The following is a 17,959-nucleotide window of genomic DNA, read 5'->3' on the forward strand; positions in this document are numbered from 1 at the left end:
CAGTATCAGTACTCATGACCACACCTTGAGGATGATGGGGGAGCCTGGCTTCTGCTCCAGCACGCCAGAGGTGCTGAGCGGCTCGAAGTAGGGGTTGGGGTAGTAGATGAAGTTGGTGTTGTTGTAGCTGAGCAGGGCCTGCACGTTGTTGAAGATGAAGCCAAACTCGTCGGCGTGCTTCACCGAGTCCAGGCCGGGCCGGTACTCGGACGTCAGGGAAGGAGCGTAGCAGCTCATGGTGGTGGTGTTCAGCACCTTGCAGACCTGAGGGAGGGAGAGAGGGAGGGAGAGAGGGAGAGGAAAAATGAAGAGAAGAGTACGGGGGGGGGGTGCTGTGCTGGAGGTCTGAAGTGCAGCACTTCACACTAGAACAAGCAGCCCCTGATTAGGGGATCTAAACACCATTCATCACGCCGTGAACCCAACCCCTAAAAACCAAACCTGCGCAAATGTACCTCCTCACCTCTGACGACGTCAACTCCTCTCCCCATGGCGCCTCCGAGCACGGATAGCGCAGCTACCGCTAATGAGGATAATTATGACTGCATCCCGGGCCTGCCCATCTCAGGCGCTACCTGCCGCACCTCTCAGCTGGCAGGTGCAGAGGGGGGGCCGTGGTTCTCTAAGTGACGGCGTTTCTGAATATCGCCTGAGACTTTGCCACTGGGGGGTGGTCTGTGAGAGCAGCACGAGCAGCGGAGGCAGCAAACTGATTGCCCAGATGCACTCCAGCACTGGGAGTCTTCAGCTCCCATCCCTCCTCTATCGGTTCTTGGGAGGAAGAGCTAATTAGAGCTAAGTATCTTCAAAACTCCACCGGACTGGCAACTTCACAGCCCTCCTGACTCACAGTCCGCATTTGAAACAAAGAGTGGAAGGCGATCGATGGGGAGTCTTTACAACCCGTCTGACACGGCTCGGCAAGAACGCCGCGCGCGAGAAATGTCACCGGCTGCTTAAATACCCACTCTGTGATGGAGCCGCGGCACCTACAATTTCCACAATTATTAACCTTACGTTCATTGACATTTCTTTCATTCTGCGTAAAAAACAAAACGGCCCGATTGCTAACCTTTATTAACTCGTAGTTCAGGATGAACTGCCATAGCACGAATGTACCACTTGTGTAAGGGAAATGTAGGTGTGCTTCTCAGTCCATCATGGGATTCTATTTTCTAACTCAGACCATCAGAGGAAGCTCATTTCCCCACAGTGCATTCTCTTTGATTGGGAACACAACTTTATTTCATTCATTTCAAACTGGTTACGGATAGACACACAAGCGATCCAAACACACAAGTGATCCACATCCAAAAGCAACACAACTGTGAATATGAAACGGACTCAAACGACCAGTGTGTGCTCTGTTATGCAAATGGCTGCTCGTACAGGCTGTGGAAATGTGAGCTGGAACGCTGAGAGGCCTGACGGGGCTTCCCAGGTTTCTGGAAAGGGAACAGCCCGCAGCGTGGTGGAGGGGTTCAGGGGGAAGTCAGCTCTTCCCAGGACACGATGGAGGAAACATGGTTCCAGCATTCCCGCCATCAAAGCGCAGCGCATCCACAGGTAACGGTGCCTGAGCCATCTCGTACGGCTGTCATGCATCACGCGTATGATATAGTTTTTAATGGCACATTCAATCATCGACCTGATTCAAGGTCCATTAAGTAGAACACGGTGCTTTCAAACGATAGTCCATAAAAACCTTAAACACTGGAGGGAATGAAATATGACCCGATTCACACCGATACACCAAGTATGTAAAGCTTTGTATGAAAGGTTTCTTACAAAGATTTTGCCAATTTTTTCTTCTTTAAGAAATGGTTCAGTTTACTGGAAATGGTTTCTTATGGCATTCAAAATAAAATTCTACTTCATGAATATCAGCCAAAAAAAGACCCTTTTCTGAAGTGGTGCATTAGCCTTTGTGTCCGGTGCAGCCTGCCCATTTTGGAAAGGGGGTCCTACGGTTTAGGAAGCAGTAGCAGGCACAGATGCTCCCACAGCTACCCGCCCTGCGCTAGTCGGAACCGCGACGCTTCCAAGTTAGCTCTAGCCCACACGACCATCTGCTACGCCGTCGCCGGACGCCGCGCGTTTCGAACGAGCTCCGTCTCGACTGCGTCTCCACAAAAAAGTGCGTTTTTTAACTGGGGGCGAAACAGAGCGGTGTGAGACAGGAAAAGAGCAAAGAGAAAGCAAAAAAAGAACAGGAAGAGAGAAAAGGGAGGGGGAGAGAGAGAGGTACACACGTACAGGGGCTGAGGCCTCTTTTGTTAAAATTCGGACCGCGATGATGACCGCTTGGATTCAGACCCTTTCAGGAGTCGTCGGAGGAGCGGATCCGCGGGGGGGACGAGCGCAAACCGCAGCGTGGGGAAAAATAACCGGATGAGCCCGGCGGCCGCCAGGTGCAATTATAGGTAGTCGATAGCTTTGTTTGGGTGATGCATGTGGCTGATACTGCGGTGTACGGGGGTATTGAATGGGTCTCCTGGACCCTGCTCCTCATCAGCAAATGAGCATCAGTTATGCTCCGCCGCCACTGCGGCTTCAGCACGACGGCATTAAGGCTAATTGGACTTTGTTCCGACTCGCCTTTCCTTTCTTTTATGAGTACTTTTATACTGAGGAACACTGAGCCGTAATGGCTGGCCTTCTCTGGCCGGTTTCATTAGCACAGGTCTGCAGAGGAATCCATTACGGCTCTAGCTCAGGAGGGGAAGGCTGAAGGCCGCCGCACCCAACACACCCATTCCACAGAGGAGCTTTGAGTCCAAGTCATCGGGGGACATTTTGACCCCTTCGCCTCGTTTAAAGCTCAAGATCTCCCTAATTCGCAACCAACCCCGCTGTGATCACACAGCTGTTTCCTCAAGCTCCTGGTTAGAGGACGTCCCTCCCGTGCGCAGACGGGTAGATAAGGATGCTGGCTAATGAAATCTGAAAATCAAACGAACGGTTCGACGCTTCGCAGCAGCGGCAGCCCCGCGCTTGAGCCGCTGTGTTGTGCGCTAACATAACAAATGAAAACACTGCTGTGAAACAGCGGCGCTCTGTGCTACGGGCACTGAATAATGCCCTCTGTTGTTCTACGGTCAATATACACTTGTAATGGGCTGGCAGCCAAGAAAAGTGGCTGGAAAGGCGAGCGTGCAGCGATTGTGAAGCCAAAAAAAAAAAAGAAAAAAGAAACACAATAAAAAATAAATAATAAAGGAAAAAAATGTGAATAAATAAGCAACACTAATGAGAAGGTGATGGAAACAGAAAAATCCATAAGCCGTAAAATATACATCCTTCATGCATTTTCCAGCTCTTGCCAGGAACCCCTGGGGATATATCTCATTCTGGCTTGTAGAGCTACTTTCTAAGCACAGAAACTGATTGCGCACAGATTTGAAGTGCCGTGCTCCTAAACTGAAGTGAAGTGCATCTCTGATCATCTCAAATTGCATCTGATAGATTACAACGTGCATCTTGAGAAATCATTACTGCCTTTTAAAGCTGGGAGATGTGATGGAGCATTTTATACCCCCCCCCCAACAGAGAGAAGGGGTGGGGTGAGGGTGCAGGGGGGTTGGACGTTTTTCTTTTGTGAATGTGGTAATCAGGACTATGAATAATGTTTCAGCACGAAACGCTGACAAGAGGGAAGCATTTCACAAAGGAAATCTTCACCCATCTTGTCCTGTCTGTGACAATTTCAGGTGGTGGTGGGGAGGGCGGGGGGCAATTTTGGAAGATCCAGGTGACATTTGGAAGGGCGCCTTGACAAGCAGGCTGTCTGAGACTGCCGGGCCGCTCTGCCATTTTCTGTTTCACCGGGTTGCCGAAGGGGAGGGGGATGAAGAGATGCGCAATTGTAACCTCTAAGGTGATAAAAGTTCACGCGCTTCGTTCCGGGGGAATCAAAGAGCCGCCGGCTCTCTGGCTCTGGCCGCGTCTGCGTCCGTGAGACGGCACACTAAAGAGGGCTCGCCACCTCTGGCCGTCTGACGCGCGGGCAACGCCTGCACCGGCTCGAACGGGCTCCAGGAGCCCTCCCAAATTTTCTAACGGATGAGCTCCTTCCAAGCACTGTGCAGTGTAGCGGCTGTAGAGCCAGAGCGGAGGGATTGTGTTTAAAGAAGAGGACTTTGGGGGGGAGTCGTGCTAGCACTAAGACACGCGCGGAACAGGAGGCCTGAGTCACAACGACGGCGTGGGGAAGCCGGGAAGCCGCGGCAGAACCCCCGATGGCGCGGAGAGGCTTCTGCCGAACGGCGTGCGAGTCCCTGACTGATTAGGAGGGTAATAAATGTGCGGGATAAAAGCAGCTTTCTGGAACAAATGGCTTTTAAAAGCTCTCGTTCTGTTCGGTTCTGCCAGATTAACACAAGAAACTCGCCCCCAGCTCCACTGCAAGCGCCGGGAGGAAACCTTGCTTAAGACGGGCCTTCACAACCAAATCAGCAGAAGCACATGGGCCCTCTGAGCGCCCGTGCCTACGCCTGAGCTCATTTCTGTGTGTGTGTGTGTGTGTGCGTGTGCGTGTGCGTGCGTGTGTGACTACTTCATTTGTGGGTTTCTGTGTGTTTGTGTGTGCGCGCATGTGTGAAAATGTATGTGTATATGGGTGTGTAAGTGTGCACGATTGTCTATGTACATGTGCACAAGTATGCATATGTACATTTGTGGGTTTCTGTGTGTGTGCGCATTTGTCTGTGTGTGTGTATGTAAGTGCGTGTGTGTGTGTGTTTGTGTGTGTGTAAGTGCGTGTGTGTGTATGTAAGTGCGTGTGTGTGTGTGTTTGTGTGTGTGTAAGTGCGTGTGTGTGTGTGTGTGCGCGTGTGTGTGCGTGTGTGTAAGTGCGTGTGTGTGTGTGTGTAAGTACATGTGTGTGTGTGTGTGTGTGTAAGTGCGTGTGTATGTGTGTGTGTGTGTGTGTGTGCCGTGTGGGGTGCAGGTTGTAGAATGGTCCTTTATGCGTACAGTAGTGCTTACCCAGCACTACTGTACCTGTTCTCCACTCTCCTGGGAGACCCTGCACTCCTGCCCTCTCAGCCTCGCACCCTGACCGGAAGGAAAAAAATCCCATTCTCTTAATTAAACACAGACCCCAGTACTGTAGAGCAAATCCAATCTGTAACGATTTTCCCCCTCCATCCCCTGACCTGATTATTCTGCTCCTCTTTATGCTGACGACGACTTCTGACAAAAGTTAATCTTCCATTAAAAGCCATTAAGGAGCCGACCCTTACCCACCCCCCCCCCCCCCCACCAAGAATTCCATTAAACTTGTGCTACAGTGATTTTTAATTCCAGAGACAAAACAAAAAACAAAAAAAAACAAAAAAAAAGCGGGACAAGGTGTTCTATAGTCGACACGTGCACTGGTGGGCAACCGCGATTGGCCTCCGGAAGTTTCCATGAAATACTGCACGAGAAACACGTTGTGGGCGGTGAATTACTCAGTTGGGAAATGAACTACGTTTAGGGATTCGTGGGGATTGAGGAAGGCTTGCGGGCAGTTGCTGGAGGGATAGTGCAGGGGTTGAGATGGGAGATGTGTATCTCTGGTGCCACAACAACAGATCACTACCGAGGGCAGAGGTCGCGCTGCAGTCACACCACATGCCTTCCATTCAGTAGTCCACTACATCCTGCTCTTCTTTACAGAATGCTGCTTCATACTAGCCCTTGCAAGTGCTTACGTTCTCAGAAGTACTTGTGCTTGCAGCACTACCGCAAGACAATACAACATACAACCCTGGTCCTGAAGGGCCTTGTCACAGCGAGCTTCTCAGCTATCTGTAAATGGCTGCTGCTGTGGAGACAGAGATTGTGTCCGTACAGGATTGAATACCTGCACCCTTACAGAAATGGAAAGCGCTGCAATATGAAAGGTTTAATGAAAAAGAGCACATTATCAAAATCAGAAAAGGTGCTGCTGCACTTCACAATAAATGATCAGATGCAAAAAATGATCATTGCCCAAACAAAGCACTGAGGGTATTGTGTGAATCTGGACTGACAATCTGTGACAATCTTTCACAGCAAGTATCACCTGTCTGGAAGCACTGATCTCACCACAGTTTAAAGCACAGATCTCAAGCTCCAGATGGTTTCTTTTCCGTCAGTGGCCAATTGAGGCCTTGGAAATTGGATGCGTGGACTGGTTAGGCCAGGGTTGTCCAACCCTGTTCCTGGAGATCTACCATCCTGTAGGTTTTCATTTCAGCTCTAATCTGGCACACCTGATTCTACTAATTAGCAGCTAAAGGAGATCTCTAGCTGATGAATGAGGAGTGCTTTGTTTGGGTTGGAGTAAAACCCTACAGGATGATAGATCTCCGAGAACAGGGTTGGGCAACCCTGGTTTAATCAAAGACCTAAATTAGGTTATGCAGGGATGAAAACCACCAGAAACCCACTAGACATCTGCCGGTCTCCAGGAGTTCCGTTGGAGATCCCTGAATGAAACCCACTTCCTGTGGCCCCGCAGGGCCCAAGGTACTTACGTTGACGGACTCCCGGCCGGCGTATCTGACCCGTATCCGAGGCTCCTGCACCACGTCCAGGTTGGTCCCGGTCACAGTCAGTGGGGTGTGGCCGCTGGCAGAGGGGGAATTCAGAGCGTCAGTACAGGAAGCCACAGCTCCACTTCCTGTCTCGATGAAGTACAGTACAAAACCCTCCGTATCAGAACCTGCCTCAAACTTCAAACGCGATGGATTTTCCTTTGAAAAGCTTGGACGCGGGTGCTTTTGAGCCATGTTTAAGATTCCAGGCGCATTTCTGGTTCGATTATACATAACACAAACAAGCCAGGGCAGAACAAACAACAGACAAGACCGCAGACCTTTCCTACAGCTGTTTATCCCGTTTCTGTTATTTGGTTCGGCTGTGGAAAATCAAACGACGGGCCACGTGCTGCGGGGAGCGGAGGATTACGAATGCGCGGCTTGTTTGAACGCGCCATATGGCGCACACGTCCGCCGCATTTTAACCGCATCACTGCCGCAAACGGGGGACGGGCCTGGGGTCTCCATTGTGGAGCTCGTCCTTGGGGCTGGGGGAAAGGTGGTCCGTAGAAGCCAGAACCCGGCCAGGGAAAGATGACATCGGGGCCTTCCTTTATCCGCACCGTTCTGAAAAATCAGCCCCCTTATCTCAGACAGCCAATCAGAGGAAGTGAGCTGACACACATCACCAGCAGCCGGAGAGAGCGCGAAAGGGCGAGAGTGCTGGGATTGAGAGATAGCGCAGATTGTGTGAAAATGACAAAGTGGACATTGTGGTTGAAAATGCAGAAGACTGATGCGAAGAGAATGAGGGGTAAAAAAAGGGAAGAGGATGTGAGAAATGATGGTGACAGATAGAGATCAGGACGGAGGAAGGAAGACAGGTGAGACGAATGAGAGGAAGAGCTTGAAAAGAGACATAAGAAGAAGGGAGGAATAAACTATTTTCAAATGTGCATGGAGAGGTGTTCGAGGCCAAGCCCTGGAAAAGCGCTAGGCTCTTTTTAAGCCTCTGTAGTTTCAATCAGACCACTCTTACCAATCAGTTGTTTTCTAAATACGTATATAAAACAGCATTTGATAAGATATCTGGCTTTCCTTTTTTCTTTCTTGAATATTTGTTGCTGCTGCATGCTATGAGGGTGCATGCACAATGCTGCTGCATGCTATGAGAGTGCATGCGCAATGCTGCTGCATGCTATGAGAGTGCATGCGCAATGCTGCTGCATGCTATGACAGTGCATGCGCAATGCTGCTGCATGCTATGAGAGTGCATGCGCAATGCTGCTGCATGCTATGAGAGTGCATGCGCAATGCTGCTGCATGCTATGAGAGTGCATGCGCAATTCTGCTGCATGCTATGAGAGTGCATGTGCAATGCTGCTGCATGCTATGAGAGTGCATGCGCAATGCTGCTGCATGCTATGAGAGTGCATGTGCAATGCTGCTGCATGCTATGAGAGTGCATGCGCAATGCTGCTGCCTCATAAAGGAGAGGAAAAGTCAAAGAAACAAAAGTGGAGCTCCTTCCTTCCCTCCCTCCCTCCCTCCCTCCCTCCCTCCCTCCCTCCCTCTCTCTCTCTCTCTCTCTCTCTCCAGCCACAGGATGCCCTGCTGTTCCCTGACAGACAGACCTCCATCTCCCGGCCATCTGTTCGGAGCTCGCACCTCTGCCACATGTTCGGAGCGTCTCCGCCGCCTCGCCGCCTCACCTCCGCCGTCGTCGTCTGTCTCGCTAATTACCGAGCTGCCAGCGAAACATCGCCGGATCAAATTGCCAATTACTCTGACCGACGCCTCGGAGCTCCCCGCCGCGATGAACGCACGCGGCCCGTCCCACCCGGGACCCGCTTCCGCCGTTCTGCGGCCTGGCTCGGGTACGAGCCGCGGAATATCGAACCGAGCCGCTTCCTCCCAGCCCTGCGGAACATCTCTAATCCGGACCAATCTCTGGGCCTTCACAGTATTGAGCTGGCTTTGAGATTAAGCCCCTGCGTTCTTTTTATAGAAACACAAACAAACGGGCCCAGAGAAGCAAGGCTGGAGAGATCCCGCCTGGATGTAAGTGATGGGGGATGGCTGTGGACAGAGAAGCACAGGAACGAGTCTCATCTGTACCTCTCTCACAGTGCAGTGAGGTCTCATCTGCACTTCTCTCACAGTGCAGTGAGGTCTCATCTGCACCTCTCTCACAGTGCTGGGAAGCTACAGACCATATTCCACAAATAAAAAGCGGAAGCAGTATTGATCATAAATGCAGTTTTTCCCATCATGAGCTGTGTTCCGTGGCCTGTAATTGCTGCCGACAGAACTCCCCTTGCACCCCATTTTCTAAATTACAAAAATAATTGGAAAAAATGCTCTAGTGCCTAAGTCTTTCACTGAAGTTCCGTAACACACTGTAACACTACTTCCCTCATGAGGCCCCTTTTTTCCCCAGTGGTCCGTTTCCACTTTCTTCTTGGGAAGTGTTGCCTGGTTTCTGTATTCCTATTTTTGTTGAGTCTGGATTCTCGATTTTGTTTAGGGCTCATTTCTTTGTGCTCAGGCTTGTTTGCGTCTGCGGCCACAGTGAAGTTAAATAAACTTCGCCCGTGCGGAGGGTCTGTCCTCTACCTCTGACAGGAAGTGCGTGTGTGGGCTAACGAGGGGGGCGGGACTACCTGGCGATGCTCCACTCCGGTTCGACGCGCTGCACAGTGGGGTCCTCGATGTACTGGAAGACCAGGCTCTCCCGCACCTGCGCCCGGTCTACGCTGACGCTGATCTGCACGGACCCCACCCCGGTCAGCGAGGGGGCGGAGTAGCACACGATCTCCGTCATGGTCCGCCTGCGTGGAGAACGGGACACCAGAAACGCCGCAGTGAGTCAAACCTGCACCCTCTCCCTGCCTCCCTCTCTTTCTCTGTCACTCGTACCCTCTCTCTCCCTTGTCCTTCATTACCTGTATTCTCTCTCTGTCCCCCTTCTCCCTTTGCTACCTGCCCACTGCTCTCCAACTCATTGTCTGCTCATTACCATCACCCCCTCTGGGAGTTGCCAAGCATTGCTCTCACCCCCCCCCACCTGCTTCCTCCCTTGCCAGAAACTCATTGGAAATAGAAGGCTGTAATTAGCCAATATCTCATTAAAGCTGCCTCGACTCATCAACCTTACAGCATTACAATGAGAACTCCACGGCTCATCTTTAAATAGATACCTGAAGGGAGGGAGAGGGAGCGAGGGATGGAGAGGGAGAGAAAAAAGGCGTCTTTATAAGTAACGGCTGACTTTATCCTGGAGAGCAACAAGGGTATTTGAAGGCTATTATTAGAAAGCTTCATGCAGCAGGTCATGATAATCTTATTAGACGGTACACAAAGTCTTGGCAGTCAAAGATACAGCGTAGTATAGGTTCTGGTGAAATTTCAGGGGAGGGGTGGGGGTGCAGAGACAGATTGAGAGCACAAGGGACAGAGACAGCAGTGGGGCTCTCTCATGCTCACAAAGGACACACAAACCTCAGTTGCAACCCAATAAGCATTGTCATGACCGAACAAGTGTTTGGAACATACTGGCGACAGACTGGACCTATGAGCTATTCAAACAGAAAATATACTCAGGAAATGTCAAAAATGCTGTATAAAAATATTATTTTTGACTCCTTGTGACTCTACCTTATTATGTATCACTATAAATTACATACACTGCAAAGGTTGCATCCTTTAACCAGTTAATTTCTGAAAAGACGATTGATATTGGCTAGATCTTAAATATATAAATATAAGTATATAAAAACATAACTAACACTGAGTACCATGTTGCTGTTTTGAGATTTTGGTCAGTGATGGGATATGAATTGATCAATCCCTTTCTCCCGAATTGTATGCCCAGGTAAGAAGATAAGAACAATGTCGGTTGCAGTCACTCTTACAAAAGAGGACATTTTACTGCATTCCACTTTACCTGCTAATGACACCCACGCATCCTGTCCGGTATCCAGCATCCGCAGCCTCCCACACCTGCCCACTCCAGACTCACGCCAGGCTTCAGTTCACCCACATACCAAATCACTCACAGCCCGCATGCCTCCCCGAACACGGGCCAGAAATAGCTTCTATTCTGCCTGCTCTGCGTATACATGCCTGCATCTCCATCCTCTGCACTCTTACTCTATACCAGTGTTACACTCGTGCTGCTTTGTGGCTTTGAGGTCCTGTCAACCTGTTGTCTTTATTGTTTCAGGGATGTGTTTTTTTCCTGATTAAATAGCAGACATGGTTTATCAGGCCCTAAATGCCCCAGCCCCAAGCAGAGGCTATGGCGTCAGCAAGCACATCACAGCAGCCGCTGTGCTCCTTTACAGCAGGAGAGAATGTTCAGCGATGAAACCAAAAAGCTGCAGGAGACATTTTGGCTCTGAAAACCAGCATTTCTTGCTTAGGCAGGATAAATCACATCCCTTTTGTTTCCGGGAAGAAGGCCGGTCCGGCAGGAAACAACACGGCCACCAGCCCGCTCCTGAGGGGCACGTTGCTCACCCGTAGAACTCGCAGGTCTGGTTCCCAAACAGGACAGTGACGCTGCTTCCGGCGCCCAGGTTCTCCCCCATGATGGTCACCTTGGTGCCCCCGGACTCGGGCCCTCGACTTGGCGACAGCCCCAGCACGGACGGCATCTACGGCGGAGGAGGAAAAGGACACGCCCCCTTTTACAGCTGTCACTCTGCATTTGTCAACAGCCGCCACCAAAGTATTAATGTGGACAGGTGGGAATTGGCAACGTGACAGGGGCCTGATTTGTTCACAGTTTCTCAATCTGAAAAGATGAAAGTGCATCTGAAAAGGCTTTCATCGGCCCAGAGTAAGGCTTGCACCTTCTGCGTTGCGGCGTCCCTTGTTTTCAACGGGACTTGAAAAGGGACTCTCAAAATAACTGTTTATAGAGGTCCTGTGTTAGACAGGAAGAGTCAGACAGCTGGATAAATATACACAAACTGTGCTTTTGTGCGAAGGGAGACCGATACAACAATTCTGAACAACAGGCAAACATTTCCCTTTACAGCCTCCCAGTAATGGGTTCTGCAAGAATAATACCGCTTTGTTGTAGCCAAATGGAGATGAGCTGTTGAAATTAAAGTTTCAGCACGAACCCCCGCCCCCTGCCCCTCCCTCCCCAACACCGCCGAGTAAGACTAGCGCGAGCTGAATTTGTCTACGCAGCAGCTTAATTACTGCGCCGTTGCCGCAGAAACGTCACAGGTGACATATGGTGCGAAGTGAGTCAGGGCACAGCCACGGCGGCAGGTTTCGCAGTCTGGAGCTTCGCGGGGAGGAAGAGGTTAACACGCTTCTCGGAGAACGGAGCAAGCGTCGCTGATTGAGGGCTGGCTAATTGCGTGTGAATGGTGCTGTTGTTTATCAGTTTGTCGCAGGCTTCCAGGGTGGAGAGGAGGGAGGTGTCAGCAGGATTTAAAAGGAGACTGGTGTGGAGGTACCTGAACCTCCAGGTGTTCAATATGGGACTGACTCACACTGGGAGAAAGTGCCTACTGTCGCTGTATTTATGTCATCTCCCGTCCCGCTATTCTCCATTATTCCCCTTTGTGGCTGTTTGGGGAGGTTCTTTGTTTGCTGAGGAAGAAGTCGTCAAAACGTTCACTTCTGAGTAATGGCGACTGTGCACACGCTCAGCAGTCAACATCCGAGTTCTTTCGTTGCGTCTCCAAAAAAATTTAGATTTACAGAGGGACCATTAAACGGGGACAGCTGCCTGCTGACATTACGTGATGTACTGTAGGGGCTTGATAATTTAATCTGGAGTGATTTCATTAGCAAGACAGCAACAACAACAGCACGAGCACTCGGGACTGTTAAAACTTCACAACCTTTCAGTGGGGTCCTTCTGCTCTTCACAGCCGAGAGCGAGTTATTTAGAAACTAAATTAAACATTTATACTTTCGCCTAGTATTAACAAAAGCCTCCAGTCATTTAAGGGCCTTACTGTTAGAATGAATTGCAGTGAAGCCAGTAAAAGGCAGCATTAGCTGTAAAAGCTTAATTTATTGAGACTGCGCTGAGGAACAGGTTCGGAGCGTGAAAGTGAAACACTTGTAAAATACTTTGATGAAGTGACCTCTTTACTCCCGGTGATTAACACGCTGAAATATTTCCCCAAATAACAGCGATGACAAGCAGTTGGTCGCAAAAACCGCCACCGATACCTGAGCCACTGTCATGGCAATTAGCTGCCTGGCCTAGCAACATAATGCAGCGTGTGACAAAACAAATTGGCTCATCAGCGTTTTGAGGGCCGGCCGGAGCGAGCAGGGAGGCGTACCACGAAGGAGTAGAGCTGGGAGGAGCGCGCCCGCAGCTCGGGCTTGCACTCGCCGATGCACAGCTGGACCGGACCGGGCTTGCTCTCCGGGGGCGTGGCGTCCATCTCACACACGATCCTGTCGGAACACACACACACACACACACGCACACACACACAGACACACAAAAACACTGTCTTGAAAAGGAAAAAAAAAAAAAAAAGATTTCTATCTGCACTGATGAAGACTTCCAAATTTTCCATGCATGTGGTACACATGGACATTTAAGAGAAAAAGTCATTTGTATGCTACTGATTGCTATTGATCTGCTTTCTTTTCACAATGTAATTTTCCCCTTGGTTTCCCTGTGGAGGTGCAGGGCACTTCACAGGCACCGTGTGGAGCTGGACCGCCTGTGAAGGCGTCCCAGGCCAGAGGTACACCCTGATAGCACACAACTAACTTCCCAAAACCACCCCTACCCTCCCACCATCAGCTCCTTCTGCTGCCTTCTCCAGCCCATGCTAAATCATACAGGCCTCCGGTGGATCAATAGGACTTTATCATACAGTGTGATCAGGTGTCGCCAGAATGCCAGGTGCTGAGATCAAATGACACAATAAAACGAGGATGGCTATCGATTGGCTCTTGTGGAGAGTAATAAAGAACAGGAGCAATCATCGTCAGGGGCAGTGGGAGGGTTTGGATCATTGTTTCTTCAGGGCTGAACCTCTGAATCACAACTAATTAGTTTTCTACCTCTCTCGCACTGCTCCTACTGAAGGCACAGGACCCGCTCGAATTTACGGTCCGACAAGCCCAATATTTCCTCCTTCGAATTTGGGGACCCAGGAGTGCGGGAGTGTGTACCGATTCCTTCTCTGCTGCTGTCTTAATCAGTGCTCGATCTTGCCCTCCTATCCACCCAAACGGACCAGAATCACAGAGGGCCACAAGAGTCACAATAACAACGAGGCCCCTAAATATTTCTAAGAGTAATTAAGAAACAAGACGTGACTTCCTATGACAGACGGTAATCTGTGAGGAGAGAACTGTATACACACATACAGAATATGCAATTCAGTAAACGCATGCTATAATTTCAGTCAGGACAACTATTTAGAGTAAATATTTTAATGAATATGTAAGTACATTTTCGGTTTGCCACTGTATGGATCTGCTTCAGGTGCTACAGTATACCCACCACTACCCTATCTAACAGGGAGCACGATTCATCTCCCCTACTAAACAGGTGGAATACAAGCAACTAACCCCCCCCCCCCCCCCCCGCCCCCAGGACCTAGAAGCAGATCCAAACAACAGGTGGCCCTGGGGTGGTGGAGGGTGAGAGTGACTGTGTGTAGTAGCAGTGAAGCATGCAGAAGCAGCGCAGGCGATCAGCAGCACTGGAGGTTTTGACTGTTGGTCTAAAAAGGCGCTCCACGGGGGGGGTCTCGTGGCGTAGCCTGTAGAGCACTGTCCACACGCTCGTTACGAGCCGCGATGTTGGCGCTTCGAATCCGACTGCGTGACCTTTGTCGCACGTCTCTCCCTCTCTCTTCCCCTGTTCTTCCTGTCTCTCTACACTGTTCTGTCCAATAACTCTGAAAAGCGCAAAAAATATATATATATTAAAAAAAAGGCGCTCCACTGGTGATGTGTACATGTGATTGGACGGGCATGAGAAAACATGTCGTATGTGATTGCTTGATTATGGAAATGCGTGAGAATGTGACTGCTTAGGCCGGCCACGGTTGGCTGCAGCAAGAGTTTCCTAATGCGTGTCGCCCATTAGCTGTCAATCCCTGAATTATTTGAACAAATCCAACAAATATACTCTCTACAGCAAAGCCCAATGACTGCCTCACCAGAGTGAGTCACTCACAGCATAAGGTAGCTCCACTTTTAGTAGCCGTCTGCTTTGGTTTGATGAAGCCTCATTCTCCCACGGCTAGTTAAGAGCGGACAGGGAGACTGATACAGCGCATCCCGATACAGCCGTGTGCCTGATCTCCAGTGCGTGTTCTCAGGGCGGAATGGAAGGTCTCAGCGGGGATGGGCCCAGGGCAGGCTGACCAAAGGGTCCCGCCAGCAGGAAGCCCCAGCTCCGGATGGGAAAACGGCGTGTTGGGCTGTCGTGTCCCCACGCGCGTGGGGAGTATTTCCAGGAATGTGCTGTTTGATAATGGTGTACCGGTGACTTCTGGAGTTAAAGGCTTTTCGCTCGCTGTTATATTTACATCAGTACCTGTAACTTACACAGGCGGGAACACCTACTCTCTGTGGAAATACCCGAGGACAATAAAGATGGAAACAGCAGCTGGAATCCGGGGTCGTTCCAGTTAAGTCCACCCCACGGGAGTTAGGGGAAAAAGAGGATATTTTGATGCATGTAACATACACACAAACACACACACACACACACACACACACACACCTGACAAGAGGACAGAAAGCAAAGGCAGAAAAAAAAGCAGGACAGAAAAAGCCTATGAATCTTTTTTTGTTCTTTTCTCGCCGCGCGCTCGCGGTGTCCTGAGCCAGCTTTCTAATTCTGCTCTGACACTCTTCACACGGCCATATAAATGAGCCCACTCCAGCGGCGTGCCGATCGGATTACGCCGCTGTCAGAGCCGCGCGCCGCTAACAAATCGCCCCCTGCAGCCGGCGGCATGCCGCGCATTTCAATTACCGCCGCCCCGCCGGGCCCCCGACGCAGGGCCAGCCCCTCGCCGCCGCCGGAGAGAGAGAGAGAGAGAGCGCCGCCCGCCACGCCGCGCGCGTCTACAGCGCCGCCCCGCCACGCAGAGGGCCACAGCCCCGCCGGGGTCTCGGCACAGATCGACCTCGCAGATCGACTTCCGCAAACTCCAAAAAAACAAAAAAAAAAAAAAACGTTCTCAAAAAGCGAACTTGGTTTGGTCTCTGGACCGTCGGGCAGTGCGGGAGAAAGGACGGCCCGCGGGCCGAGCGGCGGCTTCCATTATTCTTCCAGCTTTTTCTTCCAGGTTCACTCTGGAGGGGCGAAGGCGTCTCGACGGCCTCATTTAATGCTGGGATTGAATATATATGATCCTTCAGTGCTGGTATTTCTCCTGAAAGGAGGAAAAGGACCCTTGAGAGACGGCTGTCAGTTGGCATGCCTGTGATCTCTGCTCTGTTCGCTGGCGTGGCAGGGCTTGGACAGCACAGTTAAGGCTCCCCTTTGTGGGAACAGCGGGCTCTGTGCTTTGGCAGGGCTTGGACAGCACAGTTAAGGCACCCCTTTGTGGGAACAGCGGGCTCTGTGCTTTGTGCGGTTATCATGGGGTGGCGGGAAAGTGCAGAAAACATCCTCTCAGCGACAGAGCACACACAAAGCGCCGTGCCTGTGCGATCTGTCCGCCAGCCAGACCCCGGGGGGGTGCAGATGGGTCCCCCTGCACTCACACCGCGCAGGGCCCAGTCTGAACCCCCCGAGTCCGGGAACCTGAGCCTGCGCACGTACGGAGGGGGTCTGGGTGCCAAACAACCAGCACTCGGTACAAGGCCAAGCAGCATGACTCCACCGTGGAGGACAGGGCTCCTAAAGTGCAATTTACACCTGGCATTTTATAAAGGACGCTGGTAATAGATGTGTCGGGATGGAGAGAACCTGGCTCTTCTCTGGCCGCGGGGCATGATGGGAGGCCTGGACCGCCGCGGTGCTAATTGCGCTGGGCTTCGTGTTAGCGGCTCTGAGTCCAGGCCTGTCAGCCAGTCACCAGCACGCTGCCTGCTTCAGCCATGCATTTTCCTTAATGAAGTCCCCCCCCTCCCCCCTCTCATCCATTATCCCCAGCTCTGAAGGGGCGACCGCGCTGCCAGCCGCACCAGGAGCCCGCGCGGCGCCATGTCCGCGAGCTGCCCGGAGGCCGGACGCTGGCGAGCGCGAGGGGCTCCAGCTCCGCCCGGCTCCTTTCCACCGTGGGCATAAACAGCAGGCGCACGGCAGGCAGTGCGGTAACGACGCTGAGCCCAGGAACAGCATCAGACCAATCAGAGCGCAGCGCTCTGCGAGACCCTCACACAGTAATCTCCACAGTAATCTCCACAGCCTCATGCTATCTGCTGCACAAGAGAACGTGCCTCACCGTGTGTGTATTTGACAAGAGAATACAGAGAGATTAAACAAGAGGGTGAGGAAAGTACTAGATTAAAAAATGCTAAATTGGGTCCATCCATATCTCCTTTTCCATCGCACACGCATGCATGCACACACACACACACACACACACACACACACACAAACGCACACATACACACACACAATCGCACACACACAAACACACACTCACACACGCACACATACATACACATGCGTGCAAGCACACTCTCTCTCTCACACACACACACACGCACGCACACACACACACATACGCACACAAATGCACGCACACACACACTCTCTCTCACACACACACACGCACGCATGCACATACACATCCACACACACACACACACACACTTGCACATGCACGCATGCACATGCACATACACATCCACACACACACACACACACACACTTGCACACACACACACACACACACATGCACACACACACCTCTTTCTTGCTTACACACACAGGGATGATTGAATGCTGCTGCGGCTCTGTGGCCCTGTGGTCTGGTAGCTGAGGGCGGATCTGCTCAGCTCAGCGTATCTGTCCTGTGTCACAGAGGGGACAGTTCTGCCTGGATAGCTCTGATACGCCACACTCTCAGGTAAGGGCAGCTCACAGAAGACAGCTGTGAATGTCAGACCACGGCCATGGGCTCTCTCTCTCCCTCTCTCCTTCCCTCCCTCTTCCTCTCCCTCACACACACACACGCACACAGAAAGACGGGAACCTCACACTAAGATGGCCAACACACAGCTTTATGCAGCCTGCAGCCTCTCCCACACATCCATATTCATCAGCTGCATTCTGCACAGCTCACACTGAGACCCGCTACTCAAGACCTGATCATGTTCATGTTCATCAGCTGGGGATATTCATGCCGCAAAGCTGTGGATGCTAACGTAGAAGAAAGGTACACTGTATAAAGCAGATCAAGCCACTGTAAAGAAGTCATAGGTGTCTCGGGTAAACTGCTTGTGTAACATGTATTTCAGTGCTACTGAATTGGGATGAA

General features: G+C 51.2%; 1 protein-coding gene across 1 annotated transcript in view; it reads right to left on the bottom strand.

Annotated features, from left to right (window-relative positions):
- The window catches only part of plxna2 (plexin A2), a 205,569-nt gene that overhangs the window by 38,452 nt on the left and 149,158 nt on the right, over positions 1-17,959 (bottom strand). Inside the window, exons 14-18 of the mRNA XM_035383418.1 lie at positions 12,827-12,944; positions 11,028-11,164; positions 9,170-9,337; positions 6,504-6,597; positions 25-264 (exon numbers count right to left, since the gene is read on the bottom strand). Of these exons, the coding sequence (XP_035239309.1) occupies positions 25-264; positions 6,504-6,597; positions 9,170-9,337; positions 11,028-11,164; positions 12,827-12,944 (757 nt within the window). The remainder of the gene's footprint in view (positions 1-24; positions 265-6,503; positions 6,598-9,169; positions 9,338-11,027; positions 11,165-12,826; positions 12,945-17,959) is intronic.

The sequence above is a fragment of the Anguilla anguilla genome, chromosome 11 (genome assembly GCF_013347855.1).
Source record: "Anguilla anguilla isolate fAngAng1 chromosome 11, fAngAng1.pri, whole genome shotgun sequence".
NCBI classification, from domain to species: domain Eukaryota; kingdom Metazoa; phylum Chordata; class Actinopteri; order Anguilliformes; family Anguillidae; genus Anguilla; species Anguilla anguilla.